At 44.0% G+C, this 24611-nt stretch overlaps 1 protein-coding gene across 1 annotated transcript in view; it reads left to right on the top strand.

Annotated features, from left to right (window-relative positions):
* The window catches only part of LOC144109755 (receptor-type tyrosine-protein phosphatase T-like), a 109552-nt gene that overhangs the window by 33163 nt on the left and 51778 nt on the right, over window positions 1–24611 (top strand). Inside the window, 6 exon segments of the mRNA XM_077642551.1 lie at window positions 8481–8564; window positions 12421–12729; window positions 17971–18267; window positions 20540–20790; window positions 22466–22538; window positions 24422–24528. Coding sequence (XP_077498677.1) covers window positions 8481–8564; window positions 12421–12729; window positions 17971–18267; window positions 20540–20790; window positions 22466–22538; window positions 24422–24528 — 1121 coding nt within the window.

Below are 24611 nucleotides of genomic sequence, written 5' to 3'. Positions count from 1 at the left end.
TTTTGTGGCAGTGCCTGTCTCCGCTACCAAGCTGTATCGGCTGGAGAACGCAACTTTGACGCAAGCGGAAGCCCGTTTTCTTGTCAGTATAGTGTTCAGGCAATTTTATGAACGACTAGACTGTCTCTGCAGGTACATATGTTGATATACATTAATTTCAGTTTGTGCAGCATATAACGAGACTGTCTTGAGTACTTGCTGCTGCCATTAATAATTTTTCTTCGCAATTTTATATTTCTTTCGTGGCAGCGGAAATGCAAATTAGAGAAATGCGTACCCCAAGCTTGGGATTCGACATTTAAAGGTGCGGAAAGAGGAGGAATTCTGATTAGCCCTCATTGTGCCTTGTATCATATCGTGTAAAATTCAAGCTTTCCCCGAATTTTAATGACCCGTACACATTTAAAATCCTGCTGCGCTTTTGCATGTCCAACATTCTCGGGCAAAAATTACGAAAATTTGAAAATTTCGCGATACTCTTACTTCGTGATCCTTTACTGCGCCCATGTTAAGGCCTACACAGTGTCGGTACTTGAAGGCGCTGGCTCAAAGGCTCACACAGTGTCGGGATTTAAGGCGCGGGCTCCTTTCCCTGGCCATGCACCCTAGAAATCCGAGCATCAGGCCGGGGAATGCTTTGTACTCATTACAGCATGACCAGTTTGTAACCGGTGGCAGTGGAAGCCGAACCCACCACCTCCCGAAGCCGAGGTGGGTCCTCTACCACGAGGCCACGACTGCGGTAAAAAGGAGCCTCTTGATGTGCAACCCAATAAGCACATCAGCCAAGCACGCGATGGGGTGGGATTGGTTGTGAGCGAATACCAATCCTCGAGCCTCACGACGGTGGTGGCATTCATCTGACATGTAGCAAAATATTTCTTTTAAAGTGCTTATATCGATCCTATAACGGTAATATAAGAAAATTAACACTGCCGTCAGGTGATTTGCGGATATATTGATTGTTATAATCCAATCTTGCCGAACATGGAAGAATTGCGTTAATCAGCGGTTTCACGCTCAAAAATGCTTTTGACCAGAATTGTGGTGTTGGACAGGCTGAATGTTCAGTTCAGTTCAGTTCAGTTTATTTACCTTAAAGGCCCCCTTGTAACGGGGGTATTACATAAGGGGTGGGATTTTAATGAAATGAGCAAACAAAACAGCGAATATTATTTAGCACTGAAGGTGATCGGTTTCATGTTCTTGAAATGTTTTGCTTAATCAATGCTCAGGTCGACGTTCCAAGGAAAATGAGGAGCGTGTTTTTCTCTTTCTTTTAGAGAGGAAGATTATAAAAAAATTGATGGTTGGTTTAGCTCGGGTTGAGGCTGGAGTGACGCGATGGCTACAGTTGGCCGGGTGGGACTTGCTCAGTTGAATTGCAACGTCAGTCATTCGCCGCTCCGCTTCGCTGGGCGTTCCTTCTTCATCGTCGTCCCACTTGACACGGTGCATGTGCGCACAGGTGTTGCAGCTCGGATTCGCCGGCGCGCCGCGCCCCCAGCAGCACCACCTGCTCCGCAACACTTGGCTGGTCACGTGTCCAACCACGTGACCAACCACGTGATGAGCCACGGCGCCGGGCCGCCGACAGCTGCCCCGAATGGCGTCACCAACCACGTGGCAGCGCAGCGACGGGGTGGCGGCGCCGCCACGCTGAAGGCTCGAAATGCTACCGTAATGTAGCTACCGCTACAAAAGAGATGACCTCGAACATCGGGCCCCAGGGGAACACTATTTGCTTGTATGTCTCTTTGGAGCTTTCCGGAACACATGAAAAAACGGGGGTGATGCAGTTAACCAGGTGCGCGAGGACTGGGGGCAGTTTCAAGTTCGAGCGTGAGGGGGAGAAGGAATGAGTGCGGCTTGTATATATGAAAGGCCAAGAAGGCATCATACTTGGAGCGACCGAGGGATAAGACTTTGGTGGGCGCCAAATACAAGTGGCACGTTACAAACGGTTTATTCTCGTTTAGTAGTGAGAAATTGTGTGCAATCGTAACAGCTTTTTTGAATCATTTATAGGGGTAACATCCAAAGAAATAATCTGGATTTGGTTTTATTGGGATTAACACCTCATAGCGGAACAGGCTGTGAGAGAGCAATATCTTACTGAAGGTAGCTTTTGGTTGTACTGCGCGTACTGAGAGAGCACACCGGAAACCTCGACAAATTCAACTCGAGCTACATTTCTGGCGAACGATGAAATTCGCTGAACTACGCATCCGCGGCCATCCTAACTCTCACCTCACCACTTACGGGCATTTATTCTTGTCCTACAGCGCAAAGCACAGAAAACAATGTGTCCTGCTCATACATACATCCACACTTGCCCTCAAATCTGCTTTCACTTATCCAGACAGGTATTTTGTAGCGTTCCGTCTTGGTTCTAGGCTCATCCTCTGCGATTGGTTTTTATTGCGCTGACGTGTGCCGTGTGGGGTAGGAAATTCCGCTGGATCAGCAGAATAACCTGGACGCAATTTCAATAAATGAACCCCACACACATGCATAGCTTGCTGACCAGCGGTAAAGCCGAAGAAGGGCGCATGACGACCAGTTATACATGTCTGATGAGATTTATAGGCGTCTGATGAGCTTTATATAGCTTTATTCTCATCGAACTTAGTCCAGCCTTAATATGGCGGTGAATAACCCAGGCCTGAGAACGTCAATGCCAATTCTATAAGTCATTCTTCCGTGCTAGTTGGTGTCTTTCCATGTGTGGGGCCAGCATGAACTTTGGGTCGTAGGAAGAGACAGAAAACATAACGCTATAATAGCTCCCTTTGTCTCATTTCCTAAACCAACTCTTCACTCACCCTGAGATCAGGGTTTTTCATCCCTGCGCTAGCATGTTACGATGTTTAGCAAAGAGTCAGGAAGAGGTAGGTGCATCTTTGTCAGCTACAGATACAACGTAAAAAGATAAAAATTTGTCTTTCCTGCATTCTGTGTATGACATAAGGGCAGGCTAAATACAACCCCTCAATCCCGCTCGCTACGTTATCCGACGGAAATCGGCGAGTCGATCGTCGCTTAGTACGTGAATGTCTCATGTCTGAAGATGGCGTCGAGGGGTATTTTGGTATTTCATTTCCGAGACCGCTTTGTTGTCATAAACGCCGTTGGGTGATTGGCCACATCCTCCGGTCCCTAGCTCATATCTCCTCTTGGTTGCATTATATGCCAGGTTAATCGCAACTGTACGTGAACAAGAGTAAACAAGAGGAGACATGTCTCGCGCCACTGGGGATGCGGATCATACGTGCAGAGGAACAAAATGCCGCTGCGATTACGCATTACAAATACATCGTTTAAGCAGCGATGCTGTTATCTTCGCGTCTCGTACTGACTGACCTTCTGCCCGCCGCTTCCATTTGGCTCCTGCTTCTGCGGCTTGTACTGCGTGGTCTCCGGCGTCGTTACTGCGCCTCTGCCGGAGCGGCTCGTCTGGCAGCTGCTGCGTCTTTGGGCGACGAGGAACATCTAGTTGCGCCGAGTGCACAGTTCCACATTCATTGCTCGACGATGCTGTAGGCCAGCCTGAGCAGACTCCACGATTCGATGCTTACCTACCGCGGCCTGCTCAGGCAGATCCTGCTTTGTGCAAAGCGCTCCAATAGCGGCTTGCTCCTGTTGACGATCGCAGTTTGTGTTACGTAATGAGCGTGGTGTTGTGACAAAGGTTTATCTAAATACCAGACCACACACGTTGCTGCAATGTTCCGATAACTGCTATTGCTATGAAATAGAATAATCAACATATCCGCCGGCAGACAGCCGTGTCCCCTTCTGTAACAAGTGGTATGAAGGAAGCCAACAGAAATCGCATACCCAACAATTCTGGACAAAAGCATTTCTGAGCGGGAAACCATTTATGACCACAGTTCTTTCAGATAATGTACGATTTCATTATATTGATCAACATATCCGCAGATCACCCTACGAGAGTTTAGCATTTTTCTTTTATTAACAATTTTGCTATGACCAAAAGTGTTTCTCGTTTGTTTTGTACAGCAGTCTTAACTATTCGATGCAACCGATGGAAACGCTTTAAAAGAAAGATTTTGCTACATACCAGAAGGATGGGCCAATAGCTTCGAAATTATCGTAAATGTGTCTTGCAATTTTCCAATTTTTGAAATCTTTGTCCGAAATTGCTGGACATGACAGCATTAAGGACAGCAGTGTCGTTCAGTGGAGTGCACACAATGGTCACTGCGGGTGGTGATAGTGCATGGTTCTCAGCCTCAGAAGTACTTGTCGTCCGAGAAGGTGCAAGAGCTTCCATGACAGATACCCGAGGATTTTTAGTGGCATTGACCGAGGCGTCCTTGTTTGCAGCATATTACGAATCAGTGCGAAATGAGTCCGACTGGATTCCACACTTGTACCTGAGGCCTTTGCCGAATGAGCACTGTAAATAGCTAGTGCAGATCAGCCGTGCTTTTCAGAATATCGCTTCGCGTGTTTCTTACGTCAGTTGGCTTTATATGTACAGTGCTCTTTGGCACTGGTGTTTCTTAACGGCGGGTGAAGAGCCAAACTACGTGAACGTGCTGTCATGTACAAATCCGCTACCACAAATGAACACTAGTTTAGATAATATCAGGATGATGATCCATAGAGGATGATGAATTAATTGTACTATGACGTTTGCATGCTCCATTTGCTCCATCACTCTCTTTTTATTTTCCCTTTCCCCCTTCTCCAGTGTGGAGTAGCAGGCCAGGATCACATTACCGCCGGCCGACCTCTCCACCTTTCTTTCATGAAAATACTTTATCTCTCTCTCTCCCAACCTGAAAATTAAGCATTATTGCTTTAACAAATGTTCTCGGCAAAACAGGTTGCAAATGAAACATGGAACAGCAAAACGGTACTTGCTACAACGAGCAGTGAAACCCTCAGCGCATTCCTTTCGCCACTACGGAGCGGTACAAGATACGAGGTTCGTGTCTTGGTCATCGACGAGGATGGACACCACAGGGAACACGGGGCCAGCTCTACTCACTTTCAAACTGCCTGCGGAGGTAAGCTGCAGTGTGAATTGCTGAACTGTCGCCTTTTAGCAAAGGGGTATTTTTTTTTCAGCGCCAGCATTTCCTCTTCAAATTTTGAAGATCGACAAGAGCAGCCCATCTGCAATCGTGATCAAGTGGACGGTAAGAGGCCACGGCGTGCAAGCATTCCTGATAAAATATCTTTTTTCTTGAATGCCGCAAATGGAACATAAGTGGAAATGAGGGCCAATTCTCCACGATAGTTACTTGAGTAAAGATGAGAGTGCAAATCACAACTGTAGATGTTGTGGGTAAGCGCTCCTGAAATGGCGCATACCCAGGTGGGTGGATTGGCCAAGGGCTCGTGCAGACCCGAACAATACGGAATACGTACCAAGACCGAATACTGATGTTCAGTTAGGCATAACGGCATTGGTTAGATATAAAGTTCAATTTTATCAAACGATGGTAGAAACACAATGCCGGCGTGTAGACTAGCTGTTGTTACCAATGTAAAACGGGTATGGTTCCTTAAACAACGTACCCGAGAAAAGGCGAGCAGATATACCGTATTTGAAACCTTCGCCCTTATTGCCATAGCTGGGACGGAACCCTGCATTGCCACAGCTCACTCGACCAGAAACCGTTGGTTGAGAGAGGACGGATTTTGAATGCGATGAATGGGTTCTCCTAGTGAACTCGCACAGTATATATCCTCTGAATAAATATTTTCGTCTTCATTCCCTTATTCCTGTCCAGTGCTCTTAAGAAATATTTAAGTCTGTTTTACCGTACACGTTAGGTGTAAGAATGAAATGCATGGCAGGATTGGAGCAGCATTTTCCAGTATGACTTACAAGCAGTAACGGCTGCACTCCTATATTGGCTGGGTCATTTGGCTCCAGGCATGCTGATGCATTCGTGCGCTTTCCTTCGTCCAGCCAGGCTAAGCTCATGGTGTCCCTGGCAGCTCTGTTGGCTTGTGGAGTCCTCAGTATCCCTCACTGTTCCACTGGGTGCGCAGCACGCTTGCCGTCTCGCGCTGCTTTTTGAGCTTTTTCAGCCGCCGCCTTCAGCCGTTTACATTTTTGCGCCAATCCCAGCACTCAGCGTTCTTCGCTGCCTGACGCCTCGAAGCGCTGGCCCGGCATTGTTCGTCCTTAGCGACTCCTTGCTCTCGAAGCCGCCTTACCCCGGCCCTTTGGGGCAACGTTAAGATGCTGCTGGCGAAATACGTCACCCTTTCTGTCTTCTGACTCATTCGCCGTTATTCAAATTTCACGGCTTCAGCACGAATCAAATGAACTAAATACTTTATTTCCACCATGTACTCTGCAGATGGAAGGCAACGGAAAAAAAGTTGCCTTTAGGCGGCTTCCATATTCCGCCGCACCATTTTCGGCCTTTCTACATTATCACTTAAAATTCTTTGGTTTATTGTTTGAAGGGGTATAACGTCCCAAAGCGACTCAGGCTATCAGGGACTCCGTAGTGAGCGGCTCCAGAAATTTCGACCACTGGGGCTTATTAACACGCAATGACATTGCACATTACACGGGCCTCCAGAGTTTCGCCTCCATCGAAATTTGAACCCGCGTCTTTCGGGTCAGCAGCCGAGCGCCATAACCACTTGAGCCAGCGCGATGGTGTCAATGAAAAATAGAAGAGAAGAATTGATCAGTGAAGAACGGAAAGTAAGGTACCCGAGTCAGATTATACAAATACCAGGATAATTGGAATTAATTTTTCCGCTTTTAAAACTTTGCTCAAAGTTCAGGAGTTCAAAAAAAATCCAAATGAGTAGATTGTGAATGATTAAGTGATAGTAAGGAACAACATAGGTATTCCATACCAGAAGACAAACGACGTGCTGCAACTTTCAAACATTCTCTATGTCTGGTACCATAACATGCCTGTGTCTTTTCTAATTTCGCCAAAGTATCCAGGAAAAAGAGACCGTAGGCAGTTGGATCTAACAATCACAATGTTAACTAGGCAAGGAAATGCCCCTTGAGCTTGCCGACTTTTCGACAAGAGAACTTGTCTTCGTCAGGGTGAAGACAAGTATCAAGTATCCAGAATTCTATTATGCATCCAAGTGGTGTATATGACATCTGACTCCATACTTAACTCTAATGTTGTCAGAAATCGGAAGGAAAGGACCCTGAAATGAAAGATGGCAAGGACGGCAGCTGTTTTAATCGACGATATGGCTTTCCTGACGCCGCAATGGATTTTGTGCAAGTTTGATAACCCAGAATGATGAGGCGCATTCGAGATCTCGTTCATGATCTTAGATTCTATTTCCCCAAGAGTGCCATTCGAACACAAGTCGTGCAAACCCATCCGTATGATATCCCATCATTTTCATAGCATACCGCCAAACAGTGACTCTTCATAGTCACAGCTTTTCGGCGTTTGTTTGCGACCAGGGATAGACGGACTAAACGGTCGCGCAGTCACCTGCATCCGCCATTAGTGTTTATGTCGCTAGTTACCTGCTACCTATAGGTGGATTTAACATATATGCGCGGAAATAAACCCATATTTGAAAGGAAACAAGGCAGAGGAATTTGACACCTCATATTCCGTCGTATATCTGCCGCTCAAAATCATCGAGCCTCCCCTCCCTGCATCGGCTGACAACTGCACCTCACACAGCATTCCTCTTAGTGTCTTTCGTAATGTTAGGCTGCCTCGCTGGTCGTTGGAGAACTTTCCAATACACTCTCAAAAGGCAAGAAGTGAACATATAATGCTACACTTGTAGGCATGCACATAGGATGGAGCTTTTTCTTCCATGCTCGGGCTAGCTTCTATCGTCTCTGTGTAAAAGTTATCGCGTGAATAACATAAGGCTCTCGGCATCTTGACCCGTATGAGTTAACATTTGCAATGTTTTTGTTCCGGTGTTCATTCATTTGCATATATACATTACATTACGGCATATATACATTCCGGGACTGCATTTGAATATATAAATTAATGGACAAACACAATTCTTAACCCATTCCTTCTTGTTTAATAGTCAACACCATCTCAAACGGCATGCTTCAAACATACCAGTTTCGTGCTAACTCAGCAGGTGACGAGCATTTATTTTCAATTGTTGTGAGCGCCTTTGCGTCCTGATCTCTTGGTTATCATGCGAAAAAAGTATTTCTAAGTTTGCATTTCGCTCATGCATGATTGTTCTTTTTTTCTGTTCAGAGATTGCCTCAATGTCCTGTCCTTTAACCTCGGCTTAATTCTATCGTGCTTTGTGCTCTTATCTTAGTGCTGTTCGACAGTCATTTAAACATGGTATGCCTATAATCCACTGCTTTCAGAACCCACCAAGGGAATCCTGGAACTGCTGGAGCGTAAATGTTGTGTTGGAAGTGGACGGGGTGCCAAAGGAATTCAACTTGACTGAGTCCGGAACAATAGCCCAAGATATGTACAGCATTCCGGTGACACCGTACACCACAGTGAACATACGGTTGCGACTGAGGACGCCTGACAACAACTACAGCACCTGGACCAAGAACATGACTGTGGTATCAGCTGAGGACGGTGAGAGTCAGATTAATAAAAAGACTGGGTAGCCTTTGAAGTTCTTAAAATGGGTTTAAATAATTGTCTGGCTCTCGCAATGATTTCTGTATTCTATTCGGAGAGCGTAAGACAACATTACAAGGCGGGGGGAGTGCGGGGGGGGGGGGGGGGGGGGCGAGGGTTGGAGAATACTGAAATGGAACAGTATTCCACTATCAGAAACCTAAAGCAATAATGAAATCAGGATAGTACAGAGAAGAAATATGAGTGTTGCAATTAGAATTTAATTCAACCCTCATCGTGACAAAGGTTAGCAAAGAATGACATTTTTATATTTATCGTCGTTTGTTAGGGAGGCAATTATTTATGTGATAGATTACACGACGGATCACTTAATTGTCTTCTTTCTCAGGAGTAAAAATAAATTGATTGCAGCGATATACACCACATTAAAACAAATAACATTCCCGTATTATTTTCTTCCTTTCAATGACTGTCGAGTTTTTCATGCATAGACCCAAAGGAGCCGCCCATCTCTTTACCTCGATGCGTATTACAGATGTGTGATAAGTGAATGTTAGGGACATGAACCAAATGTATTATTTGACGAAAATGTGCGAAAGAAAATATACAAGGTTGCATGCTTATTTTAAAAATCAGTAAATAACAAATGGCGCCAGGTGCATCCAACAGTTACCGAATACAAGGAGCATAACATGTGTTTTCTGGTAGGATAATGAGTCGGATATATATATATATATATATATATATATATATTATATATATATATATATATATATATATATTAGCAGAGAAGGTAAAGTTAAATGAGGGGCCCTTTTGACAAACTTATGACGGAAGCCAACAGTCACCGAAACCAAGGTGCATAGGGGAAAGTTATTATTACTATTTTTTAATGTGTTGTGCTTATCAGTGGGATAACATTACTTATAATAATAAATCGCTTAATGAAAACTACTTATAAAGCAGCAGAAAAACAACCATGCTGCCGATGGGATCCGAACCCACAACCTCCGAATATCGCGTCCGGTGCTCTTACCAACTGAGCTACAGCGACGGCTGTCCAATCTGCTGCTCTATGTGGGTATTTATGTTTATTTGGTGTACGCGAACCTTGAGAATGTTCACCAGCGCCACCCTCACCCATAGCGGCGGACGTAGCACGTCCTGTAATACCGCGAGCGTGACGTGGAACGTCATCTAACGGCAGGAAAGGAAACTGTGCGAGAGCCCTCTTAAGCAACCTGTGGAATTAAGACTGCCAGAACCGAGACCCTCGTTAAGCTATTAGCAGACAAGGTAGAGATAAATGAGGGGCCTGTTTGACAAACTTATGAAGGGAGCCAACAGTCACCGAAACCAAGGTGCATAGGGGAACGTTATTATTACTATTTTTTGAATGTGTTGTGCTTATCAGTGGGATAATATTACTTAGATTAATAAATCGCCTAAAGGAAATTACTTATAGAGAAGCAGAAAAAACAACCATGCTGCCGCTGATATATATATATATATATATATATATATATATATATATATATATATATATATATATATATATATATATATACATATATATATATATATATATATATATATTGGTAGACCACCGGACGCGATATTCGGAGGTCGTGGGTTCTAATCCCACCGGCGGCATGGTTGTTTTTTATGCTGCTTTTTAAGTAATTTTCTTTAAGCGATAGATTAATCTCATTATTATTATTATTATTCCACCGATAAGCAGAACACACAAAAAATATTAAACATTCCCCTATTCACCTTGGTTTCGGGGACTGTTGGCTCCCTTCATGAGTTTGTCAAACGAGCCCCTCATTTCCTCTACCTTTTATATATATATATATATATATATATATATATATATATATATATATATATATATATATATATAAACTGGCACATTGCGAGGGGTGTTTTTTAAAGATGTTTGATCAGAAAGCAGAAGGAACTTTTTCATATTTGCACAGCGAATGTGGGCCTTTCTTGACGCTGCGCTTAGTCTGCGCTTTGTGTGTGTCTTTGTGCCTCTTCTAGTGCCTCGTCGCCATCACGGAGTTTTTTTGGCACTCATCGCGTTGAACCCGCGACTTAGTCAAGTTGATATTAGGACAGCTTTTTCTGCTGTGCATACTCAATTTACGCTGTAGATATGTTTAGCGATAATCTTTGGATTTTTTATTTTATTCCTTCGCACTGCGAACCTTAAGCTGCCAGTCATGTTGTGTTTTTTTTTATTATTATAAACGATTTGAAAAATACCGTCTTGTCCAACTAACCTGTGCACAAGAGTAGATGCATGCGAATATCGAACTGTTAGAACACATAATCGAATAATCTCACGTTCGGTTCGTCTAAACTGATCAAACAGTGCACGATCGAATTTATTAGAAGCGAACCAAATATGTTCGGACGTTTTGAATGATTTTCGAATAACTGGCACGAAGTAGAATCCGGGTCGCCGTAATTATATTCGACAACTGTTTAAGAAAGCAGGGCCCATAATAACGCCGTGGAACATTATGCGGGGGCAGTTGTGTGCTGGAAGAAGGGATCAGCGCCACGACATTGTCAATTCGAATCGATGGCCATTCAGATGAATCATACATGGCCTCTAAGGGCAGAAAATGTACCAGGGCTCAGGCAGGTTCGGCAAACCATTGCCTCCAGTGCGTATGAGATCGGCCATCAGGCACCATCTCGGAGACAATGGCTGGTGCATAGATCTCGCAGCTGTAGTGAAAAGTAAAATATAATTTCTTACACGTATAACATGGTCATAGGGTTCATTACTGGCTTCGTGTTGCACCGGTGTAGTGGCAACTAGTGTTGCGTATTTAGAATGTTTTACTTATAACTGCACAAAGTGCGGTATGGCAGCAGCACCGCTAGCACTTCGCATTTTACGAATAGTCGTGAAAATATTCGATTCGCATTCGATTTTATGCTGGTACTTACTAGTCGATTCGTTTTCGGTTCCCGTTTAGCTACAATGTTCGGATTCGAATGGATTGTGAAAAAGTATTATTCCCACACGACTAATACCGAGGCCAAGAGCGTCGTCTGCGGCAGCCTTCCTTTGACGTCATTTTCAAGAGACGCGAAATGGACCAGGGTTTGTTCTTGCCAAGTGTGCTCACGTGTACCAACTGGTGGCTCCTGTTCCGTTTTCACCACCTGGAAAGACTGAAGACATTTCGGTGCCTGAAATAGCTTTATGTTGAGCGCGTCCCGTAACAGGGCCAGTCATGTGAGCTGTCACTCCAAGGAGACGAGCAGAAATGAAGAGATGGCATGATAACAAAAACAAAATATTGACGGCGGGTTTTCAGAGGGAGCCCTGACGACCATCTATACTTCTCATGTTGCTGTTTGGCCTAGAGCCGTCATGAGGTCGTGCCATGGTATTTACGAATCAGGATGCATAAGTATATTCAGCCTGCTGCTGATGTTTAATTAACGGACAGGTTTCAAACAGGGAAAATATTTTGGAAATTAACCCACATGGTTTAAACAATGGCCCCCTTTTTGTTTACAATACCTACTTGCTGAGACGCAAAGTAATAAATCCTGCTGTTCTCAACTTTCTCTTTCTTACACAAAATTACCTGAAAAGCAACTGTTTTCAGGACCTTATATACGGCTTTACAGATGTCAAATTTCCTGTATATATGCAGATTTGTCCAATAAATATCTTATGCACCAGCATGAACATGGCGTCCACGGGGTAAATTATAAATAACGGCGAAAGTAAATAAATCGGATTTATTGTGGTATGTGAACACATTCGTAATTGTGTAAGGTTCCATGCGCTTATTCGTTTTGTTTTGTTTTATAGCTCCTACCGAACCTGCTTACGTGGTACTCAGGAGGAACGGCTCGACCGAAGTGGAAGTCGCCTGGGGTTGTCCGAAACTCGCCAACGGTGTCATTCGCCCCTACCGCGTTTTGTACAAACCCCTGAGACTACGCGTGCCTCAGTGCGCTCTACGAAGCCAGCAAGAGACCGAGGTCACCGTTCCACCGACGTTGCTCAGCGCCAACCTGACTGGCCTGCATCCCTACACAACCTACCGCGTCTCTGTCGCTGCCGTGACAGTCAGTCCAGGGAAGGCTGCAGAGGTGACTTTCGACACACTTGAGGCAGGTGAGAGCTCAACTAGCACGACCCCCGATGTCCATCTATTATCAAACGTCGCCGGATTCTCTCTTCACAGTGACGATGATGGAGGCAAAACTTCCCAATGAATTCTTAATATATCACTCAAACTGGACACGCTGACGTGGTTGGACATGGCATGACAACTCGGAAAACATGAACTTATTTTTCCACTCCCACCTTTATCGTGGCCGAAACCGACGCCTGGGGCCACGTGTTCACATTGTGATTGGCTGAAGTCCAGCGACAGCTGGCGTAGCATCCCTTTTGCCACTTAAAAAGGTCACAAATGCTGAAATAGAATGCAATCGGCTTGTGGTCTGTGGTTTTATGCCCGATCTACTACTTCTGTTTCTTTTCTATTTGGTGCAGTTCTTCACTTGGATATCTGACTGTGGTTGCATTACAAGCTTATGGTTGGTCAAATGTTTAGGGGAATACCCCAACGTGGACTAAATTTGTAATTGGGTAATTTGTATTAATCAACTCTCTCTCGCCCTACCATAAGCTTGCCGTCCCAGTTAGCTAATTTGGTGGAGCGACTGCTCTGGTGAAGTGATGGTTGGGGGTTCTAACCCCTGGAGCATAACGAATTTTTTCTTAACTGCGAAGTTTCTGAGAAAGCTGTATAGCTTTCTTCTGTAGCCGTGTGCCTGCGTTCAGGTGGTTGCGAATGGGTAATTACTCCTTTAATATAAGCTTATTGTGCAAATATTAACTAATCTTTTATGCCCTCCGACCAACTCATGAAGTACAGCACGAATGTGGGTAGATAGTTTTAAGTTAGGCGAAAGTTGCTGAAAGTGTCGTTGCACTTTGTAACAATGTGTTAAATGCCAGTTAATTTCATTTGCGAAAAATCGCTCTGATTTGAAGTGAATGTTACCTTCAGAGGCCATACTAACAAACAGCTTATATCTAATAATGGGGTTCACTCGCAATGATCATAGAGATAAAGAGGAAAACTTTGGCCTCTCGCACGGTCACACTTTCTAAGGTAATATTCGAAAGGTGGGCACTTACACATAAAGTCTTGTCTCAAATGCTGGGCATATCTTGTGCAGTAATGCATTTATTTCTATGAGGTACAAACCACCTTAACAATAACAAGCAGCAGTGACAACTGCATCTATCTACGGATATAAGCGATTCAGCGATGTGTTCACTGAGGGCGATCTCCTTTTTACTATTTTACTTATTCTTCATCTTTATCGTTACCATTCCCAGATACAAAATTTAGCAAAAAAGCTCCAGGAGACTTTTATAATCATAAATATTTTGTATTTTGCGCTACTGAGTACGCGCTTCGGATGGAGTGATAGAATTTTGGAGCTTCCGCTTTCAAAAAGGGTGATGGCAGTTTACTTCATGCTCCGCTTTTATTCGTTATATTTCTTTAAGGATGTACTAAATCGGCTTATAAATTCGCCATTTCCATGAAATGAATTTTGAACCCTACATTTCAAACCTCGTTTGATATCTGTGTTTTCGAGCCGCCGGTGTTCCAATCAGTCTTTGCTAACTTCCACCGCAAACTCGTTTACGGGGCCATTGTTATATCTGAGCCGTTGGGCATCAGGATTTCATTGGTGCTAATTAACGTCCCAAAGTGACTCCGGCTATCAGGGACGTCGCAGGGGTGCGGTCCGGTAATTTCGACCACCTGGGGTTCTGTACCGTTCACTGACATCCCACAGAACACGAGTTTGTAGGATTGCGCCTCGTTCGAAATGCGACCGCAGCGTCCGGAATCAAACCCACGTCTTTCGGGTCAGCAGCCTAATACCATAACCACTGTGCCAGCTCCGCGGCTAGGGCATCAAAGAGAGTGACTGTGCTTGCACCAAGATACGGAATGAATACCATCATATTCTAGTATAAGATGCTGAATTGTCTCTACAAATTTTCCTCGGATTGCACATGTGACTTCTCATTTGTTAAATATTTTTGTAGGTACGCGTTCTAAAACAGCAAAACCGAAACGCCTCGCAGCGGACGCCGAGAGAAACAGGCATGAACACTCATGGTCTCCGAGATCACCACACACACGCGCCTGCCACTTAAAACAATGGGGCGAGTTTTGGGAATAAATAGCAGGAACGCGCAATCCCCCAGAGGAGGGATATTAACATATATGAATCATTATGGTGCGATCTCGTGATGTTTGAGAAATTGTGGGCTCATATATATGAATCTTTCCTTCATAAAATGTGATTGTTCAGAATTTCTGGACAGGGCTCACACGGCATAACATGATAACCTATAACATACATATGAGAGACCGGTGCTTAGCACGCATATGATTTCCTGGATATTTACGAAGGAGCTCTTGTTAATAAACGGCAACGGCAACGTCGACGCATCCCCTTAATTAAGGTAATGCAGTCTGTACTTTTGGGTCAGCGACGCAATCTACTGGATTATCTTCCCTTGAGGGTCTTTAATAAATTCTTCAAAAAATTTCTTCTTTTACATTACCTTCCAAGCATACTTAAGTAGGGTGAATCTGAGTGAAAAATGTTAGGCCGATCGGGACCCGAAAAAAATTAACGACTACACCGATGCAGGCTTTTTTCGGTCACAATGTTTTTTATTCATTTACTCTTTTATTGAGAACTAGGGGCATTTAGTAAATTAATAGCCTCAAACGTTGCGCAAAACCTCTTTTCAAAGTCAATACTGAGTGCATTTACTCATTCCACACCTCTCATTGTCTGCATTTCAAATATTTCATTCGTGAAATTGGTATATATATTCAACTGACGCTATACCGCTATATTCATAGAGAAACAGACATCATCCAATGATTTCTTTAAAAATATATTAAATTACAATGAGCCTAAGCTGATAAAGCGCATAAATTAGTTTTGACGGCAATATTGCCTTCATGCTACTGGAACAGGTAATTATTGCTCCTTCAGCTTAGCAATTAGCCAGCAGTTAAATGGCTCCCAAACAAGTCAAAACGTTGCCTATCCTTCTCACATTGTCGTAACACCCGTTTAAATTCTCCTGGGCAAATGTTCTAATCGTTTTTAAGAGCCTGTGTATTGCTCCCTCTCTATTTACGTACTTTTCTTTACATAATGCCACATCAACTAGCTCAACAGTACGCACAAATGTTCGTTTTCATCATGTAGTGCGCATAAATACTTCCCTAATGATTGCACCCTCGCTAGCGATTCCGTATCGACCGGACGTTTGTTCCATATTTGCCTTTGAGATAACAGCCAAACACAAGATTCGAAATTAGGGTATCAAAAAAAAATGAGCCGATGCTGAGGCAGCGATGGAATATCAAACGTTAACGCACCTAATACACGTCGCCTGTTCGAAATCCTGCGGCGAGCTGGACTCTAACTTAACTAGCAAGTTAATGCTTCACGAAACACAAAATCGTATGCCACCCCCGACCACTCTGCGACAAACAGTTGAGCCGCAATGTTTATATGATATATATATATATATATATATATATATATATATATATATATATATATATATATATATATATATATATATATATATATATATATATATATATATATATTCAATAGGTGTTTCAATGCGCCAGTTTACTGTTTACTAGCGCAAGTACAGTATTACGACAAACGCGACTTTTCGTATTAAAGGTTTATTTTGCCAACAGTTTCGAGAATTGTATTCCTTTCGTCAGGAGAGGCTTACAATGAAACAGTTTTTTTCAATATAGAGACAAAGAACGAGCGAGGAGGTATAATCTCCTCCCTCAAAGCAATGTTGATAATGAGGGCAAGAGACCGCGTAATAGACATCACACAGCTCGAACAGGAGCCGCGGCTCAATAAAACAACGAAAACCGCACAGAAAACTCCCTAACCCATGTATACATATAGAAAGAGCCGCCGTGGTGGAGGTGGTAGAATTTCGATGGAGGCGAAGTTCTAGAGGCCCGTGTACTTTGCGATGTCAGTCCCAGGTGGTCGAAAATTCCGGAGCCCTCCTCTACGGCGTCCCTCACAGCCTGAGTTGCTTTGGGGCGTTGAACCCCCATACACGTATGCATATATAAACTTACATGTACCTATTTTAGGTCAATAAACATTGATTGATCGATTAATGAAACATTCGTAAAGACGCAGAATGAGGGCGGGGGGGTACATAGGTTGCCGGCTCAAATCCCTGCCCCTAGCTAGGTTTCAACTTGATCAGTGAGTTTATGCTGCATGAAACGCTTGATTGTATGACACCATCAGGAACATTGGGCAGCAATCGGTTGGCCCACAAATTTAAATGGACGTCGGGACTAAGTGGCCCGACTTTGACGCCTGTCAGACAGGAATGTATGTACTGGATTCACATTGTTTACTTCAGAGTTGTGGTGCTCGGTCATCGTCTGCCGCCTGTTAATATTGACACCGCCCATTCATTGTCGTCGTTCTACTAGAACCACGAGAGCGCGGAATGCGCGCGCGAGCTGGCCTTAGAAAAAGAAGCCGAAGTGTCTGGCTGCGAATGCTCCGCTTTTGGGACTGCTACTGACGTCCGCTGCAGTCACCTACTTTGATGTATCCAACCGAGCTGTACCACCCGTGACAATATTTTATTCCATGATGTAATAACTTCGGTTATCACCGCGACCACTGGGATACAATGTCGTTGATATCCATTGGAGGCCACCATCTCCGATTCTATCCATGGAATCAGCATAACTCGGAGGCTCGAATTGCGACCAGTAGAGTTAACGCTCTAAATGATGGCGCCTTTGCTTCGTACAGTCCTGTTCATTCATACTTAGGGGCAGAATTTACTACACACCAGGTTCCCTGTAGTGTAGTGGATCTTAGGCGCTCCTAGTGCTCCAGGTATACGCATTTCTAACGTCGCGCAAGGAAGCGGTTACAGCAATTTTCTTTTTAAGTTTGTTTTAGCAGTTTACCGTGCGCAAGGTTGTGTTACGCAGGCTTTCGCGCATTTGCTATTCAAAACAATAAACATTCGGCTGCTTTCGTCAAATATTTTGACCAAGAGGCCAATTCTCTATGGGAGGAAAGTATTGACCCGAACGAACACATTCTAAAATGCAACTCTATGATAATCACTTTGCAGGCAATGAACAAAAGCTGCAAGAAACAAAAGCTGCACATCACCTTTATTTAATTGGTATTTTTCAAAACAAACGTTTCCTTTTCTTGATTAGGTTAGTGTGCCTTGAGTGCTGAATAAAGCAATGTGGATTGTCTCTTGCAGTGTCTGACAGTGCACCGACGAGGTTGTCCCGTATTTCTTCCTATGGCACTTCTACTACCATCATGTGGTCTGAGGTGCCTTGCCAAAGTGCGAATGGACCAATCAGTGCCTACTACGTGCAGCTGGAGAGCGGCGACCCCTGGGAAAAAAAGCTGCGATACAAGAGCTTGAAAAGAATGCAGGTGACTTACCAGGATTTGGTGCCTTACACCCGTTATCAGGTGAAAGTGTTCGCCGAAAACGGCGCAGGACGTTCTCCCAAGTTTTCCACCTTGAACTTCAGAACAGACCAAGCTCGTAAGCCACTTATTTTACTTGGTGTTCTGTTCCTTGAAACCATGCTCCACAATTCAGGACAAAAGTATTTTTGAGCGAGGAACTGTTAATGATCGCAATTTTTTTTCATATTATGTAAGATCTTGCTATGAGAATCTATATATCTGCAGATCACCCGACGAGAATCTTACATTCTTTTTCTATTAACGCTTTTGTTATCGTCAAAAGTGTTGCTCCTTTGGTGTCCTGTGGTAGTCTTATCTGTTCGATGTGATTGATAGAAACACTTTGAAAAAAAGATTTTGCTAAATATCATAAGAATGTACCATTACCTTCAATGTTTACCTGAGTGCCTTACATGTTTCCAATTTTTACATTTTTTGTCCGAGAAAGTGGAACATGGAGAAGTCGCGTGCCAATAGCCCAGACATTAGTCCAGAAACCAGCAAATAATGAAAATGAAGCCACGATCTCTATCTTGAAAATTGCACTAACTTCATATGCGGAAAGGACCATAAATGTTCTGCCGGATGACACGAAAAAACAGCTGTTTTTCTAAGCTGGATAGCACTATCATGAAGAATTCGTGGGTACAGTCACCATTCTATTAGGACATTCTTTGAGTGAGTGGGCATCTAACATTTAGCCATGGCAATCAAAAGGAAGGAAGCTTGGGGTATGGTTGTCATCCGCAGTCCTAAAGCTATCGTGATAGCTTTCACGTTCGTAGCGGAGGCTTCTTTTTTTTTCATTAAACCGACGTTGAAGGCAAACAGTGAATCTCGTTACGGGGATCTATGCTTCCTGCATGATCAATAGTTTCGTGCTTCTTCCGCGACACAAGTGTTTTGACTGCAGAGTGTACTTTCAGACTTTTCAAAATCATCGCTTGCTGGGCCGCAAACGTGAAGGCGATCATAATCAATCTGGCGCAGATACGAAGGATGGAAATGTCACATATCCCTTTTGCTATTTGCTATCAACCCTGCATTTAATATTTCACCCTCGTGTTAATGTATTCGCAGAATAAATTTGAAACAGAGGAATAGCGCTCTTCTGTAGGGGCAGACGCTGAACAACAGAGGAATCGAGAGACGGCGGATGGGGAGGCGGCAGAAGCCACTGTCTCTGCATTGCACCGCTTTCTGTAAAGAGAAAAAGACAACCCATCTTTATTTTTCATATAGCGAAGGTCAAGAAAATTCGGTCAGAAAATGAAAATATTTCTTCTTAGTCAGCGAAGTTTAGCTCTTCTGGTTTGGTTTATGGTCTCTAACCTCCCAAAGCAACATAGGTTTTTAGGGACGCCTTAGTAGAGGGCTCCAGAAATTTCGACCACCTGGTGTTCTTTAACATGCACTGACATCGCACTGTACCGGACCTTCTGGAATATCGCCTCCATCGAAATTCAACCGCCGCGTCTTTTGGGCCAGCACCAGAGTACCATAACCACTGGGACACGGCGGCGCGTATATATAGCCCTTCTAGATGGGTTTTCGAGCCCTTGGTTTGTGTCCGTTGGCTAACAAAGCTGAGAGTTGGTTGCCTATAGCACTGAAATCAACTTACAATGTTAACACGAAACCTTATGCTGTGTCAATATTATATTTGGGAAATAGGTTACCCTAGAATCCACCTTTGACCAGTGCGTTTTCAGGACTAACAAGCTCTGTAAGTATAAGTAGAGGCTGAGTATGCCTACCTACTCTTGTCTTGAACCGCTCAATGTTCTACGCACAGTTACGATGCATGTTTAGCCTAGAGTTCGGGAATCAGAAGTGCTTTTTGCGATACTGCTGCAGGCATAGTGTGATTGTTGGGAAATTTTGCAATACCCTACCTTTACGCATCTACAAAAAAAATGCGATTGTTTTTTGTCCTGTGCTTTTTCTGGCCTCATGTCCGCATTATAGGTGATCGAAAACTTGTGCTGTACATAACCTTTTTTCTTAATGAAACGCTCCTAGAGATTCTGGTCAACTGTTACAACCTCTTTCAAATAAATATCCTGACATGTCTGTTGTCTTGTCTGGAAGCAACAAATCTTTCCATTACGCACTGGCAACCCACCACGAGTTTCAGTGGGCTCTGCCACAGAAATTCACAGCTCGTAATGTTTTCACGTTCTTCAAATTCAGTCTCTTAAAGACTAGTATTCATAATAGGTCATCGCTGTTATATTGCATGGTAAAAAAATTGCACAATTCAAACGTTACTACATGAATTCTGAGCGCCCTTTTCAGCACTATAACAGCTCCGAAAGGCTTTTGTACTGTTTTCTTCCCTCAAATAGCACCACTTCCGCCAGCTGATTTGAGGGCCGACCAGCAGTCGCTAGACCGGGTCTCTTTGTCCTGGGACGCACCGTACCCACCGCACGGTGTCCTACAGGGCTACTGGCTTCAGTACCGGAAAAGTGGTGACCGAAGGAGCGTTACCACAACTGAAATCGTGCACGGGACCTGCAAAAGTGAAAAAGCCTACACACCAAGGCATTGCTACACAGTGACCAACTTGCATCCCAACGTGATTTACCACTTCTCGGTGACATATTCATTATATATATTTTGTTATTTACGAGAACACAGTGCTATGTGTTCATTCTCTTTCAGCAATTACGTCTGCGTATCGCGGATCTACCTTACAAAGCGCGCTGTCAGTTGAAAAAATCAACGGTCGTTGAGCACTAGATAGCATATTGCTGTGACATTATATTGTTATATTCGCAAAAAAGCTATCACGGCACGCTTACAAGTGAAGTGCGGTCTATTCTCTGGCGGATTTTTTTTCTCCAAACTGGCCAGAAGTATGCTGTGATTATTTTTTTCAATGCGAGGTTTATAAATTCCGTAGCAAAAACATGTCTCAGGACGCCAAGAAGTAAAGCAAATTTGAGTGAAGGTTCAGATGAACGGATAGGAAGCTAAATGGTGTCGCCGGACTCACAATTTAGTCAGAGGTCACAAGTTCGAGGTCAAAACCATATTGGACACGTTCAAATTACATGGGATATCCAATTTTGTCAAAATCCGCGGTCCAATTTCAGGGATAGGGTAGGCCAAGTATGGGGGGTATGACCAGGGCCAAGTTTGAGGACACAATCTCATTAACCGTAGTCAAAGCATGCTTCGGCATCTGACTTAAGGATGCTGTTATAAAATCAAGAAGTCCGAAGGTTACTTCAATGACACATCTGCATGCCGACTGAACCCGAGTATCTGCACTGAACAGAGCTATCGCTCTAATAATTGGCTGGGGTACAGCCGCGTTCAGTATTTCCCAGAATCTTTGTAATGCATGTTTCTTCATGCTTCAGGCCACGGCAAATTGGCCTAAATACTGTGTTGTGGCTCGAGAAGTGACGACCAGATTTAGCTGGCACAACTGCAGCCTCGCGAAACTAGTTCAGCGGCGTTGGCGATTGTCATACGAGCTTTGGGCGGCTGGTCCTAAGTGTTATTTGCCACCATTAAATTAAAGTGCGACTATGAACAGCAGTGCTTCTGTTCTTTGGCGATTTCCGAGCACACCCACTGCTATCGCTGCCGCCGAGTTCAATAGTTTCAGTGTCAGCCACCCAAGAAAGTTTCTTTTGGAAGATTGCATGGCTGCCTGCCGGAAAGCCTTCCCCGCCACATCACAATATTTCGTGTTGCGCACCTGCTGTGCACACACATCAACAATTTGTACTTTTCAAGATTTGAGTGTATAGGAACATAACAAAAATCATAAGCTATTTCTGCAGTGTAAATTTTTTTTTTATTTTAGAGGAAAGCTGAGTACACAACTTTTTTGGGTTGTGAGACTCCCGGTGCCTCGTGAAGGAAGTGGCAACTTCATATTTGAGTACTGGGGGGCAATTTTGAGCACACATGAAACAGGAGATGCTGAAGCGCTGTCTCGGAACTGTGGAACGAGGAAATGTGATATGGCTCTCAAAATCCGCTGACGACCACATTTTAGTACGGAACTCAGCATTTATGTCCCGTATCTTAATCGGCAATCACTCCGGCACGGTAGTCATAAATCATGTTTGGGACAAAGTGCTTAGTCCAAGAATCGAAGAACGTCTTGTGGGGCTATTTGGTAATTGTTCATGTTTGGTTAAAGACGCGAAACATACGCAGACACCAAGAAGGTTTACGGAACGGAGCCTGTTTTGTTGGTACCATATTTAAAGGTAAGCAAAACAGCTAATAGCTCGAATCCGTTTTTGTAGGTACGAGCTAAAAATATCGCAACCCGATATTCCGCGTACTCTGCTGAGCTGGAAGTCGAGACAAGAGAAATGCGTGAGTATTTCATCGTTCCATTCTGCAATGCGTGCTTTTCAGATGCCTTCCTTGAAATGTTCTGCCATCGAGTCGTCAATTTGGCCTTTTCTTTTGTTCTGATTAAAAATGAATGTGATTCAAGGTGCAGAAAGCAGAATTTTTATAACGAGAAAGACTGGAATGTGAACCACAGCAAAAAGGCTAAGCGTGTTTTTTTTTTTTTTTTTGGGTGCTTGGTGAAGGCGGAAAAGAAATGTTCTTTGTGACGATCGATGCAGAGAAAGGGCGGGCGTTAATTTTTATCACGCGCTTGATTTTCACGCGCGTTGTTAAAGTCGGCTCGGAAAACGCAGGCTCCGCAAAGTTTAAAGCAAAGCGCGGATACTTAGAAGAACTTCGACTTGGGCTAGATTCGAATATTACTTAAGACAGAAAACAATAGCGCTTACAAAGACGAACACAACAGAAAAACGACACAGGAGAAGCGCTAACTTCATCTAACTTTAACCACCGAGAAGCCAGCAAATGTGAAGAAAACCAAGGCGTGCGCAAAAAGCGAGACCATGCACAATGAACCAAACCTTTCAAGATTTCGTGCGTCGATTCTAAACAGGGTCGGAGATATCTCGATAACACAGCCTTTTCCTTTCTTACTAATGCGGAAAGCCTTCAAAGCCTACCTTGCCTTAGTAACTCATCTCCTGCTCAGAATCTTTATCTCCCGGAACCGCGGTTCACATTTTCTGCAGGGCAGCTATTTTCCCCGTGGCGAATGTTCTTCTGCGAAAAATATTCTCCCGCGTGCCTCCCACTTGTTTTAGCGACCTCACGTGCTCAGCAGCTGGATGTCTTGGGGAGCGGATAGGCATCTTACTATTCTGATATAGTCTGCTCGGCAGCCGCCCCCCTCCCCCCCTTCGCCGCACGCCGCATGGTTCATAGCACTAGAAAACGCATCATCCCCGACTACTGTCCTGAGGAAAATTTAAAACATAAGATTTGCTGAATAAGGAACGAAGAATGATTTCCTGCCTGGACTCTGTGTTCGACTAATGCCGCTGGAGACAATATAGATCTCCATAAAATAGTGGAGACGCGTCTCCACTCTTTAAGCGACTGTGCCCGACAGCGTCGCGCAAAAGGCTCCAGGAATTCATTCGGAAATGCCTTGGTCATTAAAACTGACTCACCATCGCCACGCGAATTAATCACAAAGAAGCGGATTTTAATATTGTCTCTACGAGGATGCGACGATGGCTGGTGCTTATTCTAGACATGGCAGCCCAGCCGCAACTTCAATAGCGAGAAAATAAATAGAATGACCTTTAATCATATTACAATAGTCTCAACTTGCGCTTTGCGTTGCTAATCCAAGTTCGCAGATTGATGGCAGTTATGAAAAGACATGTACTTGCCTCTCGGTTCGCAGCACGTTGAGCAGCCTTTACCTGTTAACAGCGTGTGCTTCGAATCTGCCACGTTCCAGATATATGCGCGGTGCTCAGTTACACTTGCCGCATCTCCTCGAACTTTTCCTTCGGTTCGGTTCTCATCGGGCGCGCTTTGTGATTAAAATTGGCGCCGCTCATTCAGCAAACTCGTTCTAGCTAAACTTGTTCTACCTAAAGGACCATGCCCATGTGCGACTGTTAGCCAGCTTTCAACGACTCGTCGTGTCTCACTTTGTCGGAAATGCTTGCGAGTGACTCCGGCGAAAGCCTCTGAGGCAGTAGAGCCTGTGTTTATCAGAAATACTTCGATGTTCTCAGTTGGCTGAAGAATCAAAACAAGCCGATTCTGCATACGATCCGCATCTATTATTTTAGTGCCGACGGCGCGGTTTTTCCAGCTCCAGTCTGAATTTTGACTTTCAAACTGACAATATGAACCTGAATTTTCAGCTCCTTAGGCTCCTGTAAACATGCAGTCTTCGGATCAGACTGAAGACAGTGTGAGGATACAGTGGGAACCTCCTTTTCGAGAGAAAGGTGCACTGACCAGCTACAAGGTGAGACAAGCACATTTTTTGTTCATATGTTTAACCAAGCTTCAGCAGCTGTTAATAGTCAACATGAGGCAAGGGAATAGACT

This window comes from Amblyomma americanum, chromosome 11, assembly GCF_052857255.1.
Source record: "Amblyomma americanum isolate KBUSLIRL-KWMA chromosome 11, ASM5285725v1, whole genome shotgun sequence".
Taxonomy (NCBI): domain Eukaryota; kingdom Metazoa; phylum Arthropoda; class Arachnida; order Ixodida; family Ixodidae; genus Amblyomma; species Amblyomma americanum.
The sequence above is the reverse complement of the archived record's forward strand: the minus strand, read 5'-3'. Positions and strand labels throughout refer to the sequence as shown.